This window comes from Orbicella franksi, chromosome 6, assembly GCF_964199315.1.
Source record: "Orbicella franksi chromosome 6, jaOrbFran1.1, whole genome shotgun sequence".
NCBI lineage: Eukaryota > Metazoa > Cnidaria > Anthozoa > Scleractinia > Merulinidae > Orbicella > Orbicella franksi.
The window spans coordinates 20,041,118-20,059,132 of NC_138150.1; the positions used below are offsets into that span (position 1 = coordinate 20,041,118).

Sequence of the window (18,015 nt, forward strand, 5' to 3'; positions counted from 1 at the left end):
TATGTCGCGCCGCGTGTGGATCTAACATTTCATGACTGCAACGGCAAAGAAAATACTGGACATTTTTTTCATATTAAATGCTATTATGTAATTCGCAAAGACACTGGGAAATGCAGTAATAAAGAAACCCACTCCAAGCTCTACGTTCTGTTTGGAGTTGTTCACAAAAAGTTTTCTTTTAAACGTAGGCTAAGGAGAGATGGAAATAGTCTTGAATTGAAATAACAGACGGTTGATCGAGAGCCGATGGAAAACTTGACGTCCGTTCTCGCGCGGTAGTTTTATTTTATCCATTTCGCGATTTAAAAACAGGAAAAGCAATTGTAAACATTTGTCTTAATGATATCACAGTTTACAAAGAAAAATAATATGTAAAGTACTGCTTTAATTTTGGCTCTATTTTCGCAAAGAGAAACAATTTATGAGTCTGGCAAGCAATTAAGCTATAAGACGCCGAAAAACTTATGAGATAGGAAGTTCTTGTGCTATACTGAAAAAACAGTACGTGACCTAGATCAGTGAAAAAAAGAAAAAAAAAGATACTTCCGATTTCCTCCTCTCTAGGTGCTATGCAGAACAGACCTTTAAAGACAAACCTTCTGTGTAAACATTTACTAATTTGACACCATTCAATAGGTCGAACTGCTCTACAACTTTGAGAGTTTGATTTTTTTTTAAGCGCTTTTTGCGCTGGGAGTTCGTCAAAGTCGAATGCAATTAATCAATATTTATTGTTGTGGGTGCCACAGGGTCGCATCGGATCACTAGCGTTTCCAATTTCTCTTGTTAAAGTGAAACTCATAATACTAAACTCCTTGGCGTCATTTTTTATTTTTTTTATTTTCAACATTGTATTAGCACTTAACAGCTCGAAGCGCGGCGGTTGTGTATTAAAGAAACAAAGACACGCCGCTAGGGAGGTAGAGTGAGACTCGAACAATGGGAAAATCTTATTTTACGACGAAGATTAGCCCGGGCTCTTGAACCAAGCGGCGCTTAGCATTCTCAAAAATGAAACAAACCTTTGCTGAAGAAGAAAAGCTTTTTGTGCGTCTTCTGAAAAGCATACAAAGCTATGTTTTTCGTTGTCGCGGATTATTGATCAGTCTCAGCAATGGTACAGATGTTTTTTTTATATTCCGTGTGTGTCTTTGTGCGCTGCCTAACAAATAAACTTAATACTTCTCCGCGTCAATAGAATTTCAATTTATTCAGAAATCGAAACAAAATTGCACTAAGTTTGTCTTCGGTTTACTAAGTAACTTTACACAATACGCTCTTTTTTTTTTCTTTTTTTTTTTTTTTCGTTCTCTCTTATCTTTTTTCGTCTTATTTGCTTTAAAGAGCGAACGATCAGTTAAAATCATTAATTTTTCCATCCATTTTGAAACGTCATCTATATTATCGTTTCGCCCGCTGGTTGCCGCAGAAGCCTTTGCTCATCAATATGAACAACTTCACCGAAGTTTACCTTGACTTTTCGTGTTGCTAGAGGCGCGACATAACCGTCATCGCCCTCGTTAACATCTTCCGCATCCTTAAATTGCCGAAAACTGTTTCGCACGTTTCTGTACGCCACGCAATCACGCCTCGCTTCGTACTTTGGAATGAGTTCGTGGCGCCAATAATTATTCCAGAACTCCTTTCTCGCCGTGTAAAGTTTGTGAGGCGATTCGACTTGCATCGTGTACGGCTTGCGGTTTTTCTTCTGTATTTTCTTTTTTCTCCGCGTAGTGCCGTGACCCTTTCTGTTGCAGTTATTGTCGCGAATCACCTCCGATTTTAAACACGAAGATGCAAACGCCTTAAGCGCGCTACAAGAATTGAACATGCCTTTGCAGTAGCGCCTGTGAAGGAACACAAATATGAAGGGATTGATGGCAGAGTTGGAGTACACCAGGATAAAACAGAAGACGATGATGGTATTAAAGTTCTCGTACTCCCTTCCCGCGCCAAAATCATACCATATCCACATGATATGGTTTGGTAGCATGCACAACGAAAAGGCAATCACCACAAGGATAAATATCCTAACAATTCGCATGTTTCGCTGCGCTCTTGCTTGTGTTAGTGGCTTTTTACTGTTGCCATTTTTCTCGCCAATCGCCTTCTGCATCCTCTGTATGTCCCTCCAAAGCTTCTGACTGATTCTGATGTAGTTGGCGGTGATGACAAATAGCGGCAGCACGTATAACGCTATGAAAACAGCCAAGGTGAACACTTTAGGGTGATATGCCTGTGGCCAGCTCTCACTGCATTCCGCCCTTCCATCGGCCTTTTCAACCCGGAGAATTGCGATATACGGACCGACTAAGCTAATACTCGCGATCCACAAGAAAAACACGACTGCAACCGCCCGCTTTGCTTTCAGTTTTGGCTTTAACGGTGGCATAACGGAGCGGTGCCTCTCCCAGCTCATGAAAAGCAGGGTGTACACCGAGACCGCCATCAGGATGGTCTGCAGCGGGTAGACAGTTTTACAAAGCACGTTGCCAAAAGGCCACTGTTTCATTAAAATCTCCACAAAGTCAAATGGAATACTAATCACACAGGTCGCCAAGTCAGTTGCAGCTAAGTTGAGGATGAAGACGTCGGTTATACGGAGACGGCGTCTTTTGAAAACAGCTAAGCAAATCAGAGTATTGCCTATCAATCCTGCAGCAGTGATGATAGGAAAACACATCATTTGGACGATAGCAAGTCGGTCGAATCCTTCTGCGGAAATGCTTTTGTTTGTCGTAGATTGCGCCGTTAAGTTTAAAGTTAAACCCTTCGAAGTGCTTAAAGACGCATTTAGCGCGATAACGTTCGAAACGTTGACGCTTCGAGCAAGAACGCTTGAAGAATTCATCATGTACTTGTTGCGACCCGTCAGAAGAATGTTTTCCTTCTTCTTGTGTCGAGTTAATAAGCGGTTTGCCCGCGCGCGAGTTTTCTGAGTGAATGGCAGCTCCTCGTATTTAAATTGTCATTATCTTTGACGTGAAAATAAATGCCCTCGACCATCTGTCCCCGGATTGAATGGCCTAGAATCCTCACTTAATAACGAAGGCTGAGTGGACAACCGGGAGAATTAGAAAGACAACAGCTAATGTGTTTTGGAAACAGCGTTTATCATATGCATGAAAACAGCGCATCTCCACGAATAGAAGAACACCGCAGCTCTTTTTTTGGTAAACATGCAAGGATTGTCAACGCCTCCAAACCCGAATTAATGATAACAGAAGCACCCCAACTTCCAAGAAAAGGAAAAAAAAAAACATCCTACTAATTTGGAAATAAGCGGTTTTATTGTCATTGGCGATGAATTTGAGAACGTCATTAAATTTAACTACACAACGCCTCAGAGAAAACAGCCAATTCCCAACGCAAAACCGCAGTTTAAATACAACGGAGGTGGTTTAAATAGAGTCTTATTTATTTAGCCTTTTATACTCAAGCTATATACACGAGACTGTGTTCGGGTTTTTTTAAGGAAAGGTAAAAACTGCAAAGTACACTTCGAAATCTATTCGTCACATCAGTATTTTGGCTTTAGTTTAGTCTTTGGAAAAATTAAACAATATTCAGTTCTCCACTATGATAGCATCTTTTCTTGACACTTCTTGCTTGAATATATTGTAATAAAATAAAGATACGGTGCAGCTTCTTTTATTCATCCTCGCATTTGTTTGTCATTTCCACAATCATAATTTGGATGTTCTCTGTAGTGCGGTAGTAAATCATTTTTTCTTCTGACAGTTATTGTCTCGTTTATTTACCTACCTCAAGGTCTCTTATTATATGATAATTTCTAACAGATCACTGTGCCATCACCGAGAGCGCAATATAGTAGCGAAAATAAACTTTTTTGTCGTGATGTTAATTTGCGTATAGTCTGGCTTTTTGCGAAGCTACGCGTGCAAATATTTCAATAACTTCATATATTTTAATATGTGAAATAAAGAAGAAATAACACGTTCTGTCATTGGACGAAAACGTTTGGAAGCATAAAATTGCACTAAATTCTTTTGGGGCATAAATTTCACGCATGAAATAGGAAACTTTCTTTTTTTTCCTTGTGGTTAGGAAACACTTGACCAAACTCAAGCAGCTGTTTAGATGATTGTCTCCACAGCTTTTTTGTCTCGTGTTACTGGACACGAACATTCGTTATTTTATCTCTGTGGAAAGAAAGGAACATTTCCCTTTGTTTTAAATTACGTACCTCAGGGTATATTACGTAACCAACAAACAAAGGGATAAAGCAAGTTTCCAAGCATAATTTATGAGAAAAGAAGAATTGTTTGTAGCGGAGAAATAATCTTTCCCGTAATCGGAAAATAACTCCCCCATATCTCAGACGCGAAAAAATTGTGATTATAACCCCTTTTCCATGTACATATTCACTGAGATTTACCTAAAACAAGATATAAGACATATAACTTGAGAACTTGCCTTTCTGTTGTATATCGTTGCAGTTTACTAAGAAACTTGCAATGTTCATTAAAGACTACAGAATTTGTTGTGTCTTTCATATCGTTTAGAGAGCTTTGTCATGTGCTGTTCCCGTGGACACCCAAATTCTTTCCGAGTTCTTTAGGCGCAGCATCCCTCACAAATCTAAAACCCAAGCATTTTTCTTACAAAGCAAATACAAGCCCAGGGTTTGAAATGAGCAAATTATGAGGTTGCAAACCTCACCAATTGCTTGATATGTTGCATTCACATGTTTGCAGCTTTAACCTGGCGCCACGAAGACTGAAATAATATGATACCATTTGACCAATTCGAGCAAATTTCGGATAAACATGACGAGTTGGTCTTTAGAGAGAGATAATAAAGCTGCTGGAAACACACGATAAGGTTCTAGCCGATCTGCTCTTTATTCAAAACTTTACCAAACAAACCATGTTTGTAAAAAAAAAAACAGCTGCTATGTAACTTACCTTACAGAATTCCCGAAAGCATATTTATGAATTGTCGTAAAAACATTCTATACAAAGCGATCAGAGTTCGGCATTTCTGTTCAAAAAATAAGGCGGCGTAATATAGATCTACTATTGTATTTAGAGGGATAAGTAATTCATAAGTTAATGCCGCCGAGCATCTAAAGTGCGCTCAGAAAAAAGAAAATTTAGAGACAAGAAAGCTTTAAATGACTCGGCGAAGTTTGCATTGTTCGTATTGCACTTGCAACTTTAAACCAATATTTTCGAAACGTTCGTCCCTGAACGACTACAATTTTTTTTTGAAGCAATTTACTGTGTAACTAGGCAGCAACAAAGTTACGCCTTAAGAAAGGGATGTCATTCATTATTTATGATTATCAATAATTCTCTCAAAACTTCACCAGACAGAAAACGTTGGAATTATCCCGCAAAATCCTTTTAAAATTTGTAACTAATGGAACGGGAAAAGGTGACTTTTCCCCACGCATATGGTTATCCATACTTTGGGAATCAATATGATCTTTCCTGAAATCAATCACGATCCAAATCGGTTCTATGTTATCAGATAATGTAACTCATACTTCATATTTTTGGGGAGGAAAGCTGCATGTATTGAGTGCAAAACAACTCTTTTACCCTAAGCCCGCGTCCCCGTAGACCATCGATAATTTCCCGACCGCTGGTCAAAGAGGACGCGGGCTCTGGGCAAGAGACTTGATGTTGTGCTAAAAGTTGTGCTATAGATAATCAGCGCATGCGCTTGAAACCAAGCTCCTTGTTTTACATCAAATGCATATTTTCGATATGCAGGTGATGAAAACGCAGAAGGAACACGTTCTTAGCGTACCCCTGCAAGAAGTGTATGGCATTGCAAATGAGCCATTCTTCTTCCAGAGCTCGGTTCTTTTAAAACGAATGGTTCTCGGGACGAGAACACTACAGTAGTATTCTGCATGCGAAGATGTAAACAGGTTGTGTTTGTGATTTAGAACTGGTCTCTTCCAGGCGTTCAGTTACTTGGGACTTCGATTCTCGCATGCGCACCAAGTCTCTCTCTCCTCTTTTCGCTCGCCGTTTATTGTGCTACGCCCCAACTAACAACGCCTGTTAGAGGCTAATTAAGGACATTTCCTGCCATAGTGATGGCGTTTTGTTTGCTCAATGTACATCATGGCCACTACATCTCAGATTTGTTTTCTATCCTTGAGCTGCCAAAACAAATGTCAAGGAAAATGTGTAAGTTTTCCTTTTCCGTGAGGTAAACTTTTGTCAAATAATTCTTGATCTCAATCGGCGGATATCCCTGGAAAAAAGATTTCTGTCATCAAGGCAGTAATTGAAGATGTGCACTCGTCTCAAAATTATTTAAGATAAGACTTTCGATGTTTAAAAATACAATGACCACATTATTCAATGAACATTTTATTCTTTTCTTTTCTTTTATTTACTTTTCTTTCTTTCTTGATGCCTTAACAGAAAGGCGTCCTTGTAATTACAACGTGAACAAAACGCACTGGGGCTAAGATGACTTACATCTAGGCAGGAGTGGGGGAGGGGGGCGGGGGGAGTTCACTGAAGGATAAGAGGTAATTCTTTGGGATGTCACGGTATGACATTGGTCGTTTTGTAACTGTTTCAGATAAATAACTTTTTACAGGTCGCATTTAGGCGAGCTTCTTCCAAGGAAACAAGGAAGGCGTAGCTCAGGTGACATTCACATGTTTATGTTTGATATGTTTGAAAAAGTTGTAGGGCTATAGGGTGGATAGAATTTTCATACGGATATTATTGCGTGCTGTCTAATCGTGGCTTTATGATACAGTCGAACCTCTCTCATACGGACACCGAAGAGACAGGGCGAAGTGTCCATATTGGAGAGGTCACTATGCAGACGTCCCTCTTAAGTCTCCACTGACAGTTTAGAGTGTTAAGTAACTAAAATCAGGCCTAAAAGTAGGTGTCTTGTGAATGACTGAATCAAAATTGATTAACTTTATTGTTCTTCTCAGTTATATGCTGTACTTACGAATTTTGGACAGGAAATGGTACATACCGCAAATTATCGACACCTGGTTCACGGAGTGTCCGTAATAACGAGGTTACATTTGTATGAATTTGCTCCCTAGGGCCGAGATTTAGTGTTCGTTGTCCATTTTAGAGAGGGTCCGTATTAGAGAGGTTTTTTGTAGAAGAAATGTATCAGACTTTTTCGGTACATAGGAAACTGTCCGTATTAGAGAGGTGTCCGTATTAGAGAGGTGTCCGTATTAGAGAGGTGTCCGTATTAGAGAGGTGTCCGTATTAGAGAGGTGTCCGTATTAGAGAGGTGTCCGTATTAGAGAGGTGTCCGTATTAGAGAGGTGTCTGTATTAGAGAGGTGTCTGTATGAAGAGGTTCGACTGTACTCGTTTTTCTTACATCAAGTGTGGGATATAAATGTGTAAGTAAATGTATCAGTATTGTAAGTAGTGGTATTGTGAATTGTAAATGGAGTGGTAACTGTTTTAAAATAGGAAGTAGTGTACATACACATACATGCATACATAGTTTATTTAAGCAGGTTACTGTATTATTTTTCAAGTGGTGTAAGTAGCTGTACTAGCATTGTAAGTGGTGTAAGTAGCTGTACTGGCATTGTAAGTAGTGTAAGTAGCTGTATTGTACTGTAAGAGTGTAAGTGGCCGTATTTGTAAATTGTAAACGGTGTGAGTGATGCAAAACGAATTTTAAAACACGTATGAGATATAAAGTTTCCAATTCGAAACTATTCATGAAGCGTCCAAAAGTAGTTCAAGGGACACTGACTCAGTGTATTTCAATGTGTCTGGTTTCCTGAACCAGGGCTCTATCACAGTGGCTTCAGGATCTTCCTCCCAATCCTGAACATCTTCAAGCAGCTGCTCCAGCTGTGTTCCAGAGCTGCCGTTTTGTTGACATAACTTGATGTCTTCTGGCTGTGTCACTCGAATCTCTAGCACGTGGCAGGCATAACCAAATGCTCGAGCGAGAAACTTGTAGATAGCGTACTCCCAACACTTGGAGTGAATGCCATCGACAACAACAAAGGGGCATAAGTTTGTCATGGCGTCCAGGAAACACGAGCGGCAGTATGCCTCGGCAATATTCAGTTCAGAGGGATCTGGGGCTAAATTACCCGTCTTGTGAAACAGCTGCCTGGCACTGCAGTATGTGTATCCACTCTGGCCTGTGGCTTCCACTGAGTTCTCAACAAGATGTGTTTTTCCACTTCCTGGAATGCCTCTCATTATCAGAACCGTTCTATCTTGAGATGGATTGTTTAGTTGCACCAATCTTGATAGCCCTTTGTCCAGCTCAGCAGCATCTCCAGACTGAAACAGTGCTTGAATGTCGTTCCTTTCTTGTTCGCAAAGTTTCTCACTTTCAAACAAATGATCTACATAATGGCACAGTTTTCTTGGCAGGGTAGAAGACAGCGCTTTCAAGGAGTTTTCCACTGTCGACACCTTGTGGTGAGTTCCATCAATGTCTTTTGGGAGAAACCTAGAGACCAGAATTAGGGATTCTACACATTGTTCTCCAATGTCATGGTTAGCTTTCATCAAATCAGACAACCTTTCTTGCACGTGTCCAATACTTAACAAATCCCTCGACGCACATCTCCTGATGGTCAGGTGAGGCACAAACACATCTCTGTTTCCTTCTAAACTTATCCCAGCTTTGTTGAACTTATATTTTAGAGCCTGGACAAGTTTTGACAGAGCTGCATCAGTTTCAACTTTGGCATACAAGATTCTGTTGTGGAACTGCCCAAGGCCATTAAAATGCAGTTTGTGGCTGGGTGGAAGAATGGACACCAACAAGGGTTGGACTGACTTGAGAATACTCTTGGCAGTGGCTACATGAGCTTCAGTGTGTAAAGTTAACATCAGCAGGGTTATGTGTAGACGTTCTTTTGGAATCAGCTCATACTCTGCTTCTTGACCAAGCTCAACTTGGATGGTATTTTGAATCTGCCAAGACAAAGTTATGAACATTAGGGCGTGGCTATCACAGCAGTCATGTATCAGACTTTAATTACAGCTCACCTTCCGGACAAGTAGCTCTCAAATCTAGCTTGCCCTCAGCAGTTCGTAGTTTACCTTTCTCTTATTTAGTTGGCAGATGACTTGCGTAATCCCTTGCCCATTTGGCAAGTGAGAATGAAAAGTTACTTGCCCGGTGCGAAAACCTGTTTGTCCTGGACAACTGGATGGCACTTGTTTTGAGTGCTGAATGTATTGCATTTCCTATGGTATTAGTTTATCATTGTTCGGTAATATTCAGCCCTTGTCATCCTCAGCTTTCTATAATTTACAACAACCCTAAGAATGTTCATGAATCCCATCACTGAACCATGTACTGAAAATGACTCAGGCTTGTAAACTAAGGTTGCCTTGCATTGAACATCGCCTGGCAAAAGAAACCCTGGTTGGCCAAAAATTGCTTGGCACTGAAATGTCATGACTGAGCTTAGTGAGGCAAACTCACATGGACTAGATGGGCAGAGATTGTTGTTGCCTTATGTCCCACAGGAGACAAAGACAATTAAGGTAAGGCTAATAATTATGTTAACAAATAACTTAACCTCACTCAACCCCAGTCATCTCTTAAGATTGGAGACGCATGGCAAGATGGGAAAGACTGGGGACAAGTTAGACTATTATTGGATAGGTTTTGCCAATGTACAATTTGAGATCTCTCTGATGAGTTCAACACTATGTACATGTACATGTACAGTGTCTTGTAAAGTTTCAAAAAAATCAATAGGAAGAGTTCAGAACTCTGTGGTATAGTTACTGTCAATCTTTGGTGAAGCGCTGCATACATGTTCTTAATTGTTCAGTGTTTTTTGTTTATTTGTTTGTTTGTGTCAAGTACTTATGTCCAGGACTGTAGGTTCATTAATGGGTAACATGATTTTCAAACACGAATTAATGTTAGCTTTATCTGAAACATGTAAGTTCAATACAAAATGAAAGTTCTTACAGCTGTAACAATCCAATTTTTTCAATTTATGCTACAAATGCACCTACCTTAATGATGCTGTCAATTATGCCTTCATCTGAAATCTGCACAGCAATAAAATAGTTTGGACCATTCTTTTCCTTCACAGGCTTGGGAAGTTCAGAAGCAACACAACTTGCACCATCAGTCTCAGTTGTAGACTGCCCTTCGTCAGAGTCCTGTTTGTTACCAGTTCTCTTTTTCACATCTAAAATGGTCTCCTTGCTACCTGTAGAACCAAAGACTCTATCGATGCGTTCCCTTTTGTCCCACACTATTTCACCTCGATACTTGAAGTACTGAATTCTGTGTCTGGGGATTGCAAGGTCCACAAAATGGTCGACAGAAGCAAGGTCCTCCCATGAAAAGTCTGTGAAAGATTTTTCCATGATTCCAATAAAGCGATCCAAATAACCAACAACAAAGTCCTTTGGTGACAGCTCTTCATCCCATTGAATTCTGGATATGACGTCGCTTGCCGTTTTCATTGGAGGTTTCTTTTTAGAGCCTTCAGCCCCCTTTGTTTCAGCATTTCTGTTTCCCAAGCTCTTAGCAGCATTTGAAGCTCCGTTTGGCTTTTCATTAGCTTGAGTTGACAATTTTTCAGTCTCTTCACCAGATATTTGTGAGTGCAATGAGCCATCTCTTGTGTCACTGTTAACACTTGTTGGTTCTTCATGCTTATTAAAGCACTTGTTTCCAAATCTACATTTCCCTTCCAAGAAGAATTTACATATGGTGGCAACATCTTCACATGACTTCTCCTCTCCTTGAGAAGATGTCGTTTGCTCAGCAAATTCATGTTTCTTTATCCAGTCATTAGCTTCTTCTACAAGATTGTAAATCATGACTTCCCCACAGCTTTGTTGTGCACTGTTGTACAGCAGTGATTCCAGTTCTGTATGAACAGGTTGATTGTCTTCCGTAACACAACTGATGGAAGGAGGGTCACCTGGATATTTTTCTAAAGGAAAAAAATTGAGCCTCCAGGTTATTCATGACCAATACCTGATTTCTCCTTAATTGCCAATAATACAGATACATTATCAAGCAAACAGGTGATGAGAATTAAGAACTTCATCAAATAGGGAGACACATGTATGCCTTAACAGTCTCACCACCAAATGAAAGTCTTAGAACTTAAAGGTAAGTCACAAGATTGGTGAAATTTATCACAATCACTGAGAAACTAGTCAAGAATAATTTTTGTTTATCTCTGAACCAGAAGGTGGAACAGGGGAGGGGAATACAGGAAGAGAGAGGGGTTTAAACTTGCCACATCCGATCAATCAATAATCCATCATTAATAAATCAGACAATCAATCAAGCAATCAGTCGGTCGGTCGGTCGGTCGGTCGGTCGGTCGGTCAGTCGGTTGGTTGGTCAGTCGGTCGGTCAGTCAATCAATCAATCAACAATCAATTGAAGGGGTGAGTGCAAAACCATGCTAAGTGACGATTTGGGTGAAAAAAAAAATTTTCGCGAAAGGGCTTGAATTTTTGCATGTGGTCTTCAATGTAATAGAAAAACGTGGTCCTGTATTTTTGTCGCTGGTTTTTGCTTCGTTTATAAAGATGCCGCTAGGAAAACCGAGTGGTTTTTCTGCATACGCGATATCTCGAAAACGAAGCAAAGCTTAGCGGAAAAACTACGGGACATTGTTAAACATACCTAAACAAAACTGCATGCGAAATTTGGAGTGTTTTCGACAAAGTTCACTTTTGATTAAAATACCTTGCGCCCTTTTCCTGCCGAGGTCTTCAAATAAATGAAGCCGGGCCTTTGTTATGATAAACAGAGCCGACCCTTTGTTATAAGTCGAAGTCTCGCCTCGGTTTATTATAACAAAGGATCAGCCCGCTGCGACCGCAAGGACTTTGATTTTACTTAGAAACCAGCAAAATGTCAATTTCACGCAACTTATATAAGCTCAAATTTGTTGATTTCAGGTCAAAAGTGGTTAAAACGTTGAGTCATGTTAACGTGCGACGGCAAGGATGTTGATTTCACTTAGAAAGCAGCAAAATGTCAATTTCACGCAACGTAAAAGCTCAAAAATGTCGATTTCAGGTCAAAAAAAGGTTAAATGTTGATTTCATGTTAACCCGTGACGGGAAGGCTGTTGATTTCAGTTAGAAAACAGCAAAATGTTGATTTCACGCAACGTATAAGCTCAAAAATGTTTTCAGGTCTAAATAGGTAAAAATACTGATTTCACGTTAACGCGTGAAGGCAAGGATGTTGATTTCTCTTAGAAAACAACACAATGTTAATTTCACACAACGTATAAGCTAAAAATTGTTAATTTCAGGTCTAAATAGGTAAAAATGCTGATTTCACGTTAACGTGTGACAGCAAGGATGTTGATTTCACTTAGAAAACAGCAAAATGTTAATTTCACGCAGCGTATAAGCTCAAAAATGTTGATTTCAGGTCCAAATAGGTAAAAATGCTGATTTCACGTTAACACGTGACGGCAAGGATGTTGATTTGACTTAGAAAACAGCAAAATGTTAATTTCACGCAGCGTATAAGCTCAAAAATGTTGATTTCAGGTCCAAATAGGTAAAAATGCTGATTTCACGTGAACGCGTGACGGCAAGGATGTTGATTTCACTTAGAAAACAGCAAAAAGTTGATTTAATGCAGCGTATAAGCTCAAAAATGTTGATTTCAGGTCTAAATAGGTAAAAATGTTGATTTCACATAACGCGTGACGGCAAGGATGTTGATTTCACTTAGAAAACAGCAAAATGTTAATTTCACGCAACGTATAAGCTCAAAAATGTTGATTTCAGGTCTAAATAGGTAAAAATACTGATTTCACGTTAACGTGTGAAGGCAAGGATGTTGATTTCTCTTAGAAAACAGCACAATGTTAATTTCACACAACGTATAAGCTAAAAATTGTTAATTTCAGGTCCAAATAGGTAAAAATGCTGATTTCACGTTAACGCGTGACGGCAAGGATGTTGATTTCACTTAGAAAACAGCAAAATGTTAATTTCACGCAGCGTATAAGCTCAAAAATGTTGATTTCAGGTCCAAATAGGTAAAAATGCTGATTTCACGTTAACGCGTGACGGCAAGGATGTTGATTTGACTTAGAAAACAGCAAAATGTTAATTTCACGCAGCGTATAAGCTCAAAAATGTTGATTTCAGGTCTAAATAGGTAAAAATGTTGATTTCACATAACGCGTGACGGCAAGGATGTTGATTTCACTTAGAAAACAGCAAAATGTTAATTTCACGCAACGTATAAGCTCGAAAATGTTGATTTCAGGTTTAAATAGGTAAAATATGGTGGCCGGAAAATAGTGTTAACATCTGGAACTTACTTTGGTTATCTGGGACAATGACTATCTGCACTGAACAAATAAACATCAAATAAGCACTTTTCCAAATACAGCAACGCCTTAAATGGCTAAAAATCACGAGATAAATAGATATTTTTCGACAAACGCGATCGTAGCTTTATGTCACGCACCGCCTAACAGATTAACAAATTAACCCTTCTGCGCAACGTACGGGTCTCCATACATCTGCATGTCCGCTGATCCCAGAAGTTCAATACACTACAAATCATGCCGATATGAAATAAAATCAATGCAACCTGGATCACAGATCTATGTTACAATCGATCGCTACTTGTTGGCCATTATTATCTTTAAATGAAAAAAGCCGAAACAATCTAGTTACCAGTTCGAGAAACGCGAGCAGAACATGATCGCAATGCATGCCGGGAAGGGTCTTTACACCTCGTGCACGGGAAAACATGGCGGTCGATACAAGACAAATTTTATAAGTCAAAAACCAGTTCTCGCTTTCCAAACTTTGACACTAGCAACACTTGGCAAATGGGCCACAACTCACGAGAGGGTATTTTTCTTGGGCAAGAACTGCTCTTGGACTTTACCGCCTGGCTCGATCTGACTTCAAACGCCGATAACACGATTACGGTATATCAGCTACCTTCGAAGTTTCAGAACACATTTTGATTCTTTAAAACGTGCTGATGACTTACGGGTTTATCGAGGTTTTATGATGCCTCTCAACCACCAGGCAGGCATACAAGGTACTTTAACACAATGCTTAAGATATTAGTTGACAGAGCTCTAATGCGGCACATCTCTTTTTTGCTCGATGGTATTTCGTTTGCCGCTCGATCGATTCACGTGTTGTGCTCACGTCACAATAGCCGATGTAAACAATCTGTTCCCAGATTTCCGCTCTATATATGCTGTGAGATTTGATTTTGACTTCATACACTATAAACAGTCTGCCTGTTTGCTGTTCAACAAATAAACTCCTAAAGACATGGCTAGGAAAAGCTAAGTATTTTTGCATACGTTATAACTCAAAAATGAAGCAAAAACCAGCGACAAAAATACAGGACCGCGTTTTTCTATTACATTGAAGACCACATGCAAAAATTCAAGCCCTTTTGCGAAAATTTTTTTTTTCACCCAAATTGTCACTTAGCATGGTTTTGCACTCACCCCTTCAATAAAGCTCTCTGCACGCATTGCAGGCCTATGATGAGGGAGCATAATAAAGCTCTCTGCACGCATTGCAGGCCTATGATGAGGGAGCATAATATAAAGCTCTCTGCATGCATTGCAGGCCTATGATGAGGGAGCATAATTAACAATCAATCAATCAGACAACAATCAATCAATCAATCAATCAATCAATCAGTCAGTCAATCAGTCAATCAACCAGTCAGTCAGTCCATCAATCAATCAATCAATCAATCAACAATCAACCAATCAACGATCAGTCAATCAGACAACAATCAATCAATCAATCAGTCAGTCAGTTAGTCAGTCAATCAATCAATCAATCAATCAGACTGTCAATCAGTCAGACAATCAATCAACAATCAATCAAATATCACGCAGCATGGCAGACATCTTTCCTATTTTTCTTAGTCTCCATCACCTTAGTTAGAGGCAGAGTGGCTTAACTACCATGCTGGACTCTGGATCGTGCAGTTGTGTAGGTTAAATGACCCCAGCCAAGGTCATTACATCGTGTCCTTGAATAAGAAACTTAATTTTTGAAGTGGGCTTTGCTCTATGCAGGTGTATAAGTGGGTACTGGTGAATTTGATCCCTGAGAGGGACTAGCATCCCATCCAAGGAGGATGCTGTGTTAAAATGATAAGCTTCAGAAGTATGGGACAGGATGGTATTCAGGCCATTTTTTTCAAGCAGGTGACCTAGGATTCCAAGTCAGCTCACAGATCTAAGACATAATTCTGGGGGGAAGCCTGTGATATGAGTACAATAAGAAACGTTTGGGAAAAATCTGGTAACACCTGGATGGAGCAGTATGGTAAATTGACACCTGCTCCAGTCCCTGAATTGAAAGGAAGTAATGTTGCTAAAGTACAAATTATCATTAGTCTTTGCTGATTATTTTGCAATTGAACAGAACTAAGTTTTTAATCTTAAACAGGAGCTCATTTCAAAGAGTTTTGCAGAGAGATGTTTTCGACAGTATGAACCTTTCAGAAACTGATTGAAAAGTCCTTTCAGACAGGCACTGAACTTTGTCAATAGGCTGAGGTGTTCACTTGTGTTAAATTTTAGCTGTAATATAACTAAGATCGGGGGACGTTTTTCTCATTATATGAAGGCATACGATCTTACCTGGTATTGTGAAAATTATCTTTGTTGTAGTTTGTTGAAGTTTCACTTCGTATGTCACAGGTGGTATATCGACCATCACAGTAAATTGTTCTCCGTAGATCGATTGCAGCGCTTCAACTTCCATTTCTCGTTCTTCTGAAGAGTACTCCATGCTTCCAGTGGCAACTGTTGTCTTACACCACCAGAATAATACTGAAAGGGATCACAGTTTGGTAAATATATATCAAAAGAACGTGAAATTAATAGTTTGATATGGACAAGTTGCAGTCGATGGTGTAACTTGTGATAGCCGCGCGAAAGCTGGGTCCGAAAAAAATTATGGATTTTGTCATTTCCAGGTCCCCACCGGCAAGTTAGAGCTGCTGTTTCTAAGTTTGCGATTTTGGTTCAAATTTGAAGTAATCTTATAATTTAAAGCGATTTTTAAATTGATAGAATACAGTGAAAGCCCGCATATAACAAGCAGAAGCGGCTCGTGCAATTTCAGCCTTTTGGAAAACTCACTCGTGCAAATTAATTCCAAATTGAACGAGAAAAACCAAAAATTATCCATACTAATAGATTCTTATTTTTCAGACCGCATGTAGCTTTATTAAAAACATATTACTGGTGAAAATAAAAAAAAAAAAGAAAAGAAAACATAATAGAAACAATAACTTTTTGTCAGAAGTTTCTCACACAATTAAAATCCAGAATTTGACCATCAAAATTGGAGTGATTTTTTTTGTATAAGAACCTATTTTTCTTTGCCAGGCTGAACAGGTTCTTCTATTTTTGGGTATTTGAATGCCAAATTTCAGCCTGTAGGTTCTTAAATCACCAGGTTCTTATATGCGGATTTTTAATGTACTTATTGAGCGTGTAATTAGTTCTTTTCACGTGTCGACCCTACGAACGGAACTTTGTTTACATCGGTTTTGTCTGATCTCTTTATTAGCGTAAATTTATCGAAAGTTAAATTTATTAGTCTGGCAAACTTGTAGATAAGATATATTGATAGAATCTGTGCTAATCAAGTGAAGTAAATATGAAAAAGAAATGCATTAAATATTGCACGAGATATATTGCCAGCTGAAGCAAGTTTTATTTACTGATAAAGCTAAGAGCCCAAGAATTTAATTTATATGCAATGTGTAGGTAAACATTACGACTTCTGAATGCTAAATCGGGTAAATTTTCTTAATTTAAGATTACGCTGAGTGATGCCAGCAAGGATTAGTATATTTAAGTTATGACTATTGGCCGCCGGGCTGTGATTTGTCGGATTTGAAGGCTTACTCTTGTTTTACGACGGACATTAGAAAAAATACTTTATTCTCGTGTTGCGTGTCGCTCCTTTGCAATATAACAAGGAGTCGTGACCTTTTTCAACTCTCTAGTCTTGCACTTTAGGTTACTATTTTTGGCGGCAGCTGGAATAGTGACGTCATTCTATTTGTTTACATCTCCAATTTAAAAATTCACCCAATTCGAAAACAGATATCAGGACTAGAAAGAACATAGAAAATTCATTTATAGTGCCAATTTTGAAAGGAAGTTTACGTTGAAAACCTGCTTCAAACGATGTTTTCAAAAGTTTGATTTATCAGTTCGTACTTGCACTCGCAAATAAATGGCTTTCTTAACTTGAACACTGTGTAACAGTTTAATAACACCTAGGATTAAAATAAATAAATATACATTTATATAGCGCCATTTTCCACTAATTGTCCATGGCGCTTTACAATACTTTAAAATTAAAATCCTAATTCTTTAAAAACCTAAAATCGTAAATCCGCCTAAAAGTTAAAATCCTAAGAATTAAATACGCTATATAATACAATTAGGCTACAAATAAAAAGTAAAAACTACAAATCAAATGCACGCTTAAAAAGATAAGTCTTAAGATTAGCCTTAAAAACTGCCTCTGATGATGAAAGTCTGATCTGGAGGGGTAGTTTATTCCAGAGCCTTGGTGCCGCCACGGAAAAAGCCCTTTCACCATACGTTTTAAGATTTGCTCTAGGCTCATCAAGCAACCTGTTGTTTGAAGATCAACAGGGAGAATATATCTAATTTTGCAATTTTTTTAAGTCACGGTACTTTAGTATGCCATTGACAGTCTGTTTAAATCACTAGCTTTAGTTTTTTCCGTGACCACCAAGATTTGAAATCGTCAAGGTGGGACAGGGCTAAAATTATTAGCTGAGATGACGAGATTATTTAAGGTCAATATGACTCTTAGCATTACATGCATTCCAGGGCCGTAGCAGCAAAAAAAAAAATAATGACTGAGGCAATGCCAGTGGTTAAATTATGTCCGTAAGTATTTAGGGTGTTCATGATGACCATAAACAAAAAAGAAACGAAAAAAGAAAAAAAAAAATGACTGAGGCATTGCAAGTCCCTTGGTGTACCTGTTAC

General features: G+C 38.9%; 2 protein-coding genes across 2 annotated transcripts; both read right to left on the reverse strand.

Moving 5' to 3' along the window:
• Window positions 1–722: 722 nt before the first annotated feature.
• LOC145490094 (galanin receptor type 1-like) lies at window positions 723–3,390 on the reverse strand. Its single transcript, XM_081469198.1, has one exon. It carries the CDS (start codon window positions 2,852–2,854, stop codon window positions 1,397–1,399), a length of 1,458 nt encoding a protein of 485 aa, XP_081325324.1. The 5' UTR covers window positions 2,855–3,390; the 3' UTR covers window positions 723–1,396.
• Window positions 3,391–6,898: 3,508 nt separating this feature from the next.
• Window positions 6,899–15,873, reverse strand: LOC145489985 (uncharacterized). Its single transcript, XM_081469076.1, has 3 exons — window positions 15,613–15,873; window positions 9,986–10,920; window positions 6,899–8,923 (listed from the first exon to the last, which is right to left on the reverse strand). Exons 1-3 carry the CDS (start codon window positions 15,761–15,763, stop codon window positions 7,700–7,702), a joined length of 2,310 nt encoding a protein of 769 aa, XP_081325202.1. The 5' UTR covers window positions 15,764–15,873; the 3' UTR covers window positions 6,899–7,699.
• Window positions 15,874–18,015: the final 2,142 nt, after the last annotated feature.

What these genes read in the sequence shown, in the direction of transcription:
- LOC145490094 (XM_081469198.1), bottom strand. Translation starts at nt 2,854, where the DNA reads ATGATGAATTCTTCAAGCGTTCTTGCTCGAAGCGTCAACGTTTCGAAC.
- LOC145489985 (XM_081469076.1), bottom strand. Translation starts at nt 15,763, where the DNA reads ATGGAGTACTCTTCAGAAGAACGAGAAATGGAAGTTGAAGCGCTGCAA. An exon ending in GATAATTTTCACAATACCAG is followed by an intron (nt 10,921 to 15,612) that starts GTAAGATCGTAT and finishes TTTTTCCTTTAG; the next exon opens with AAAAATATCCAGGTGACCCT. An exon ending in TAATTGACAGCATCATTAAG is followed by an intron (nt 8,924 to 9,985) that starts GTAGGTGCATTT and finishes TTGTCTTGGCAG; the next exon opens with ATTCAAAATACCATCCAAGT.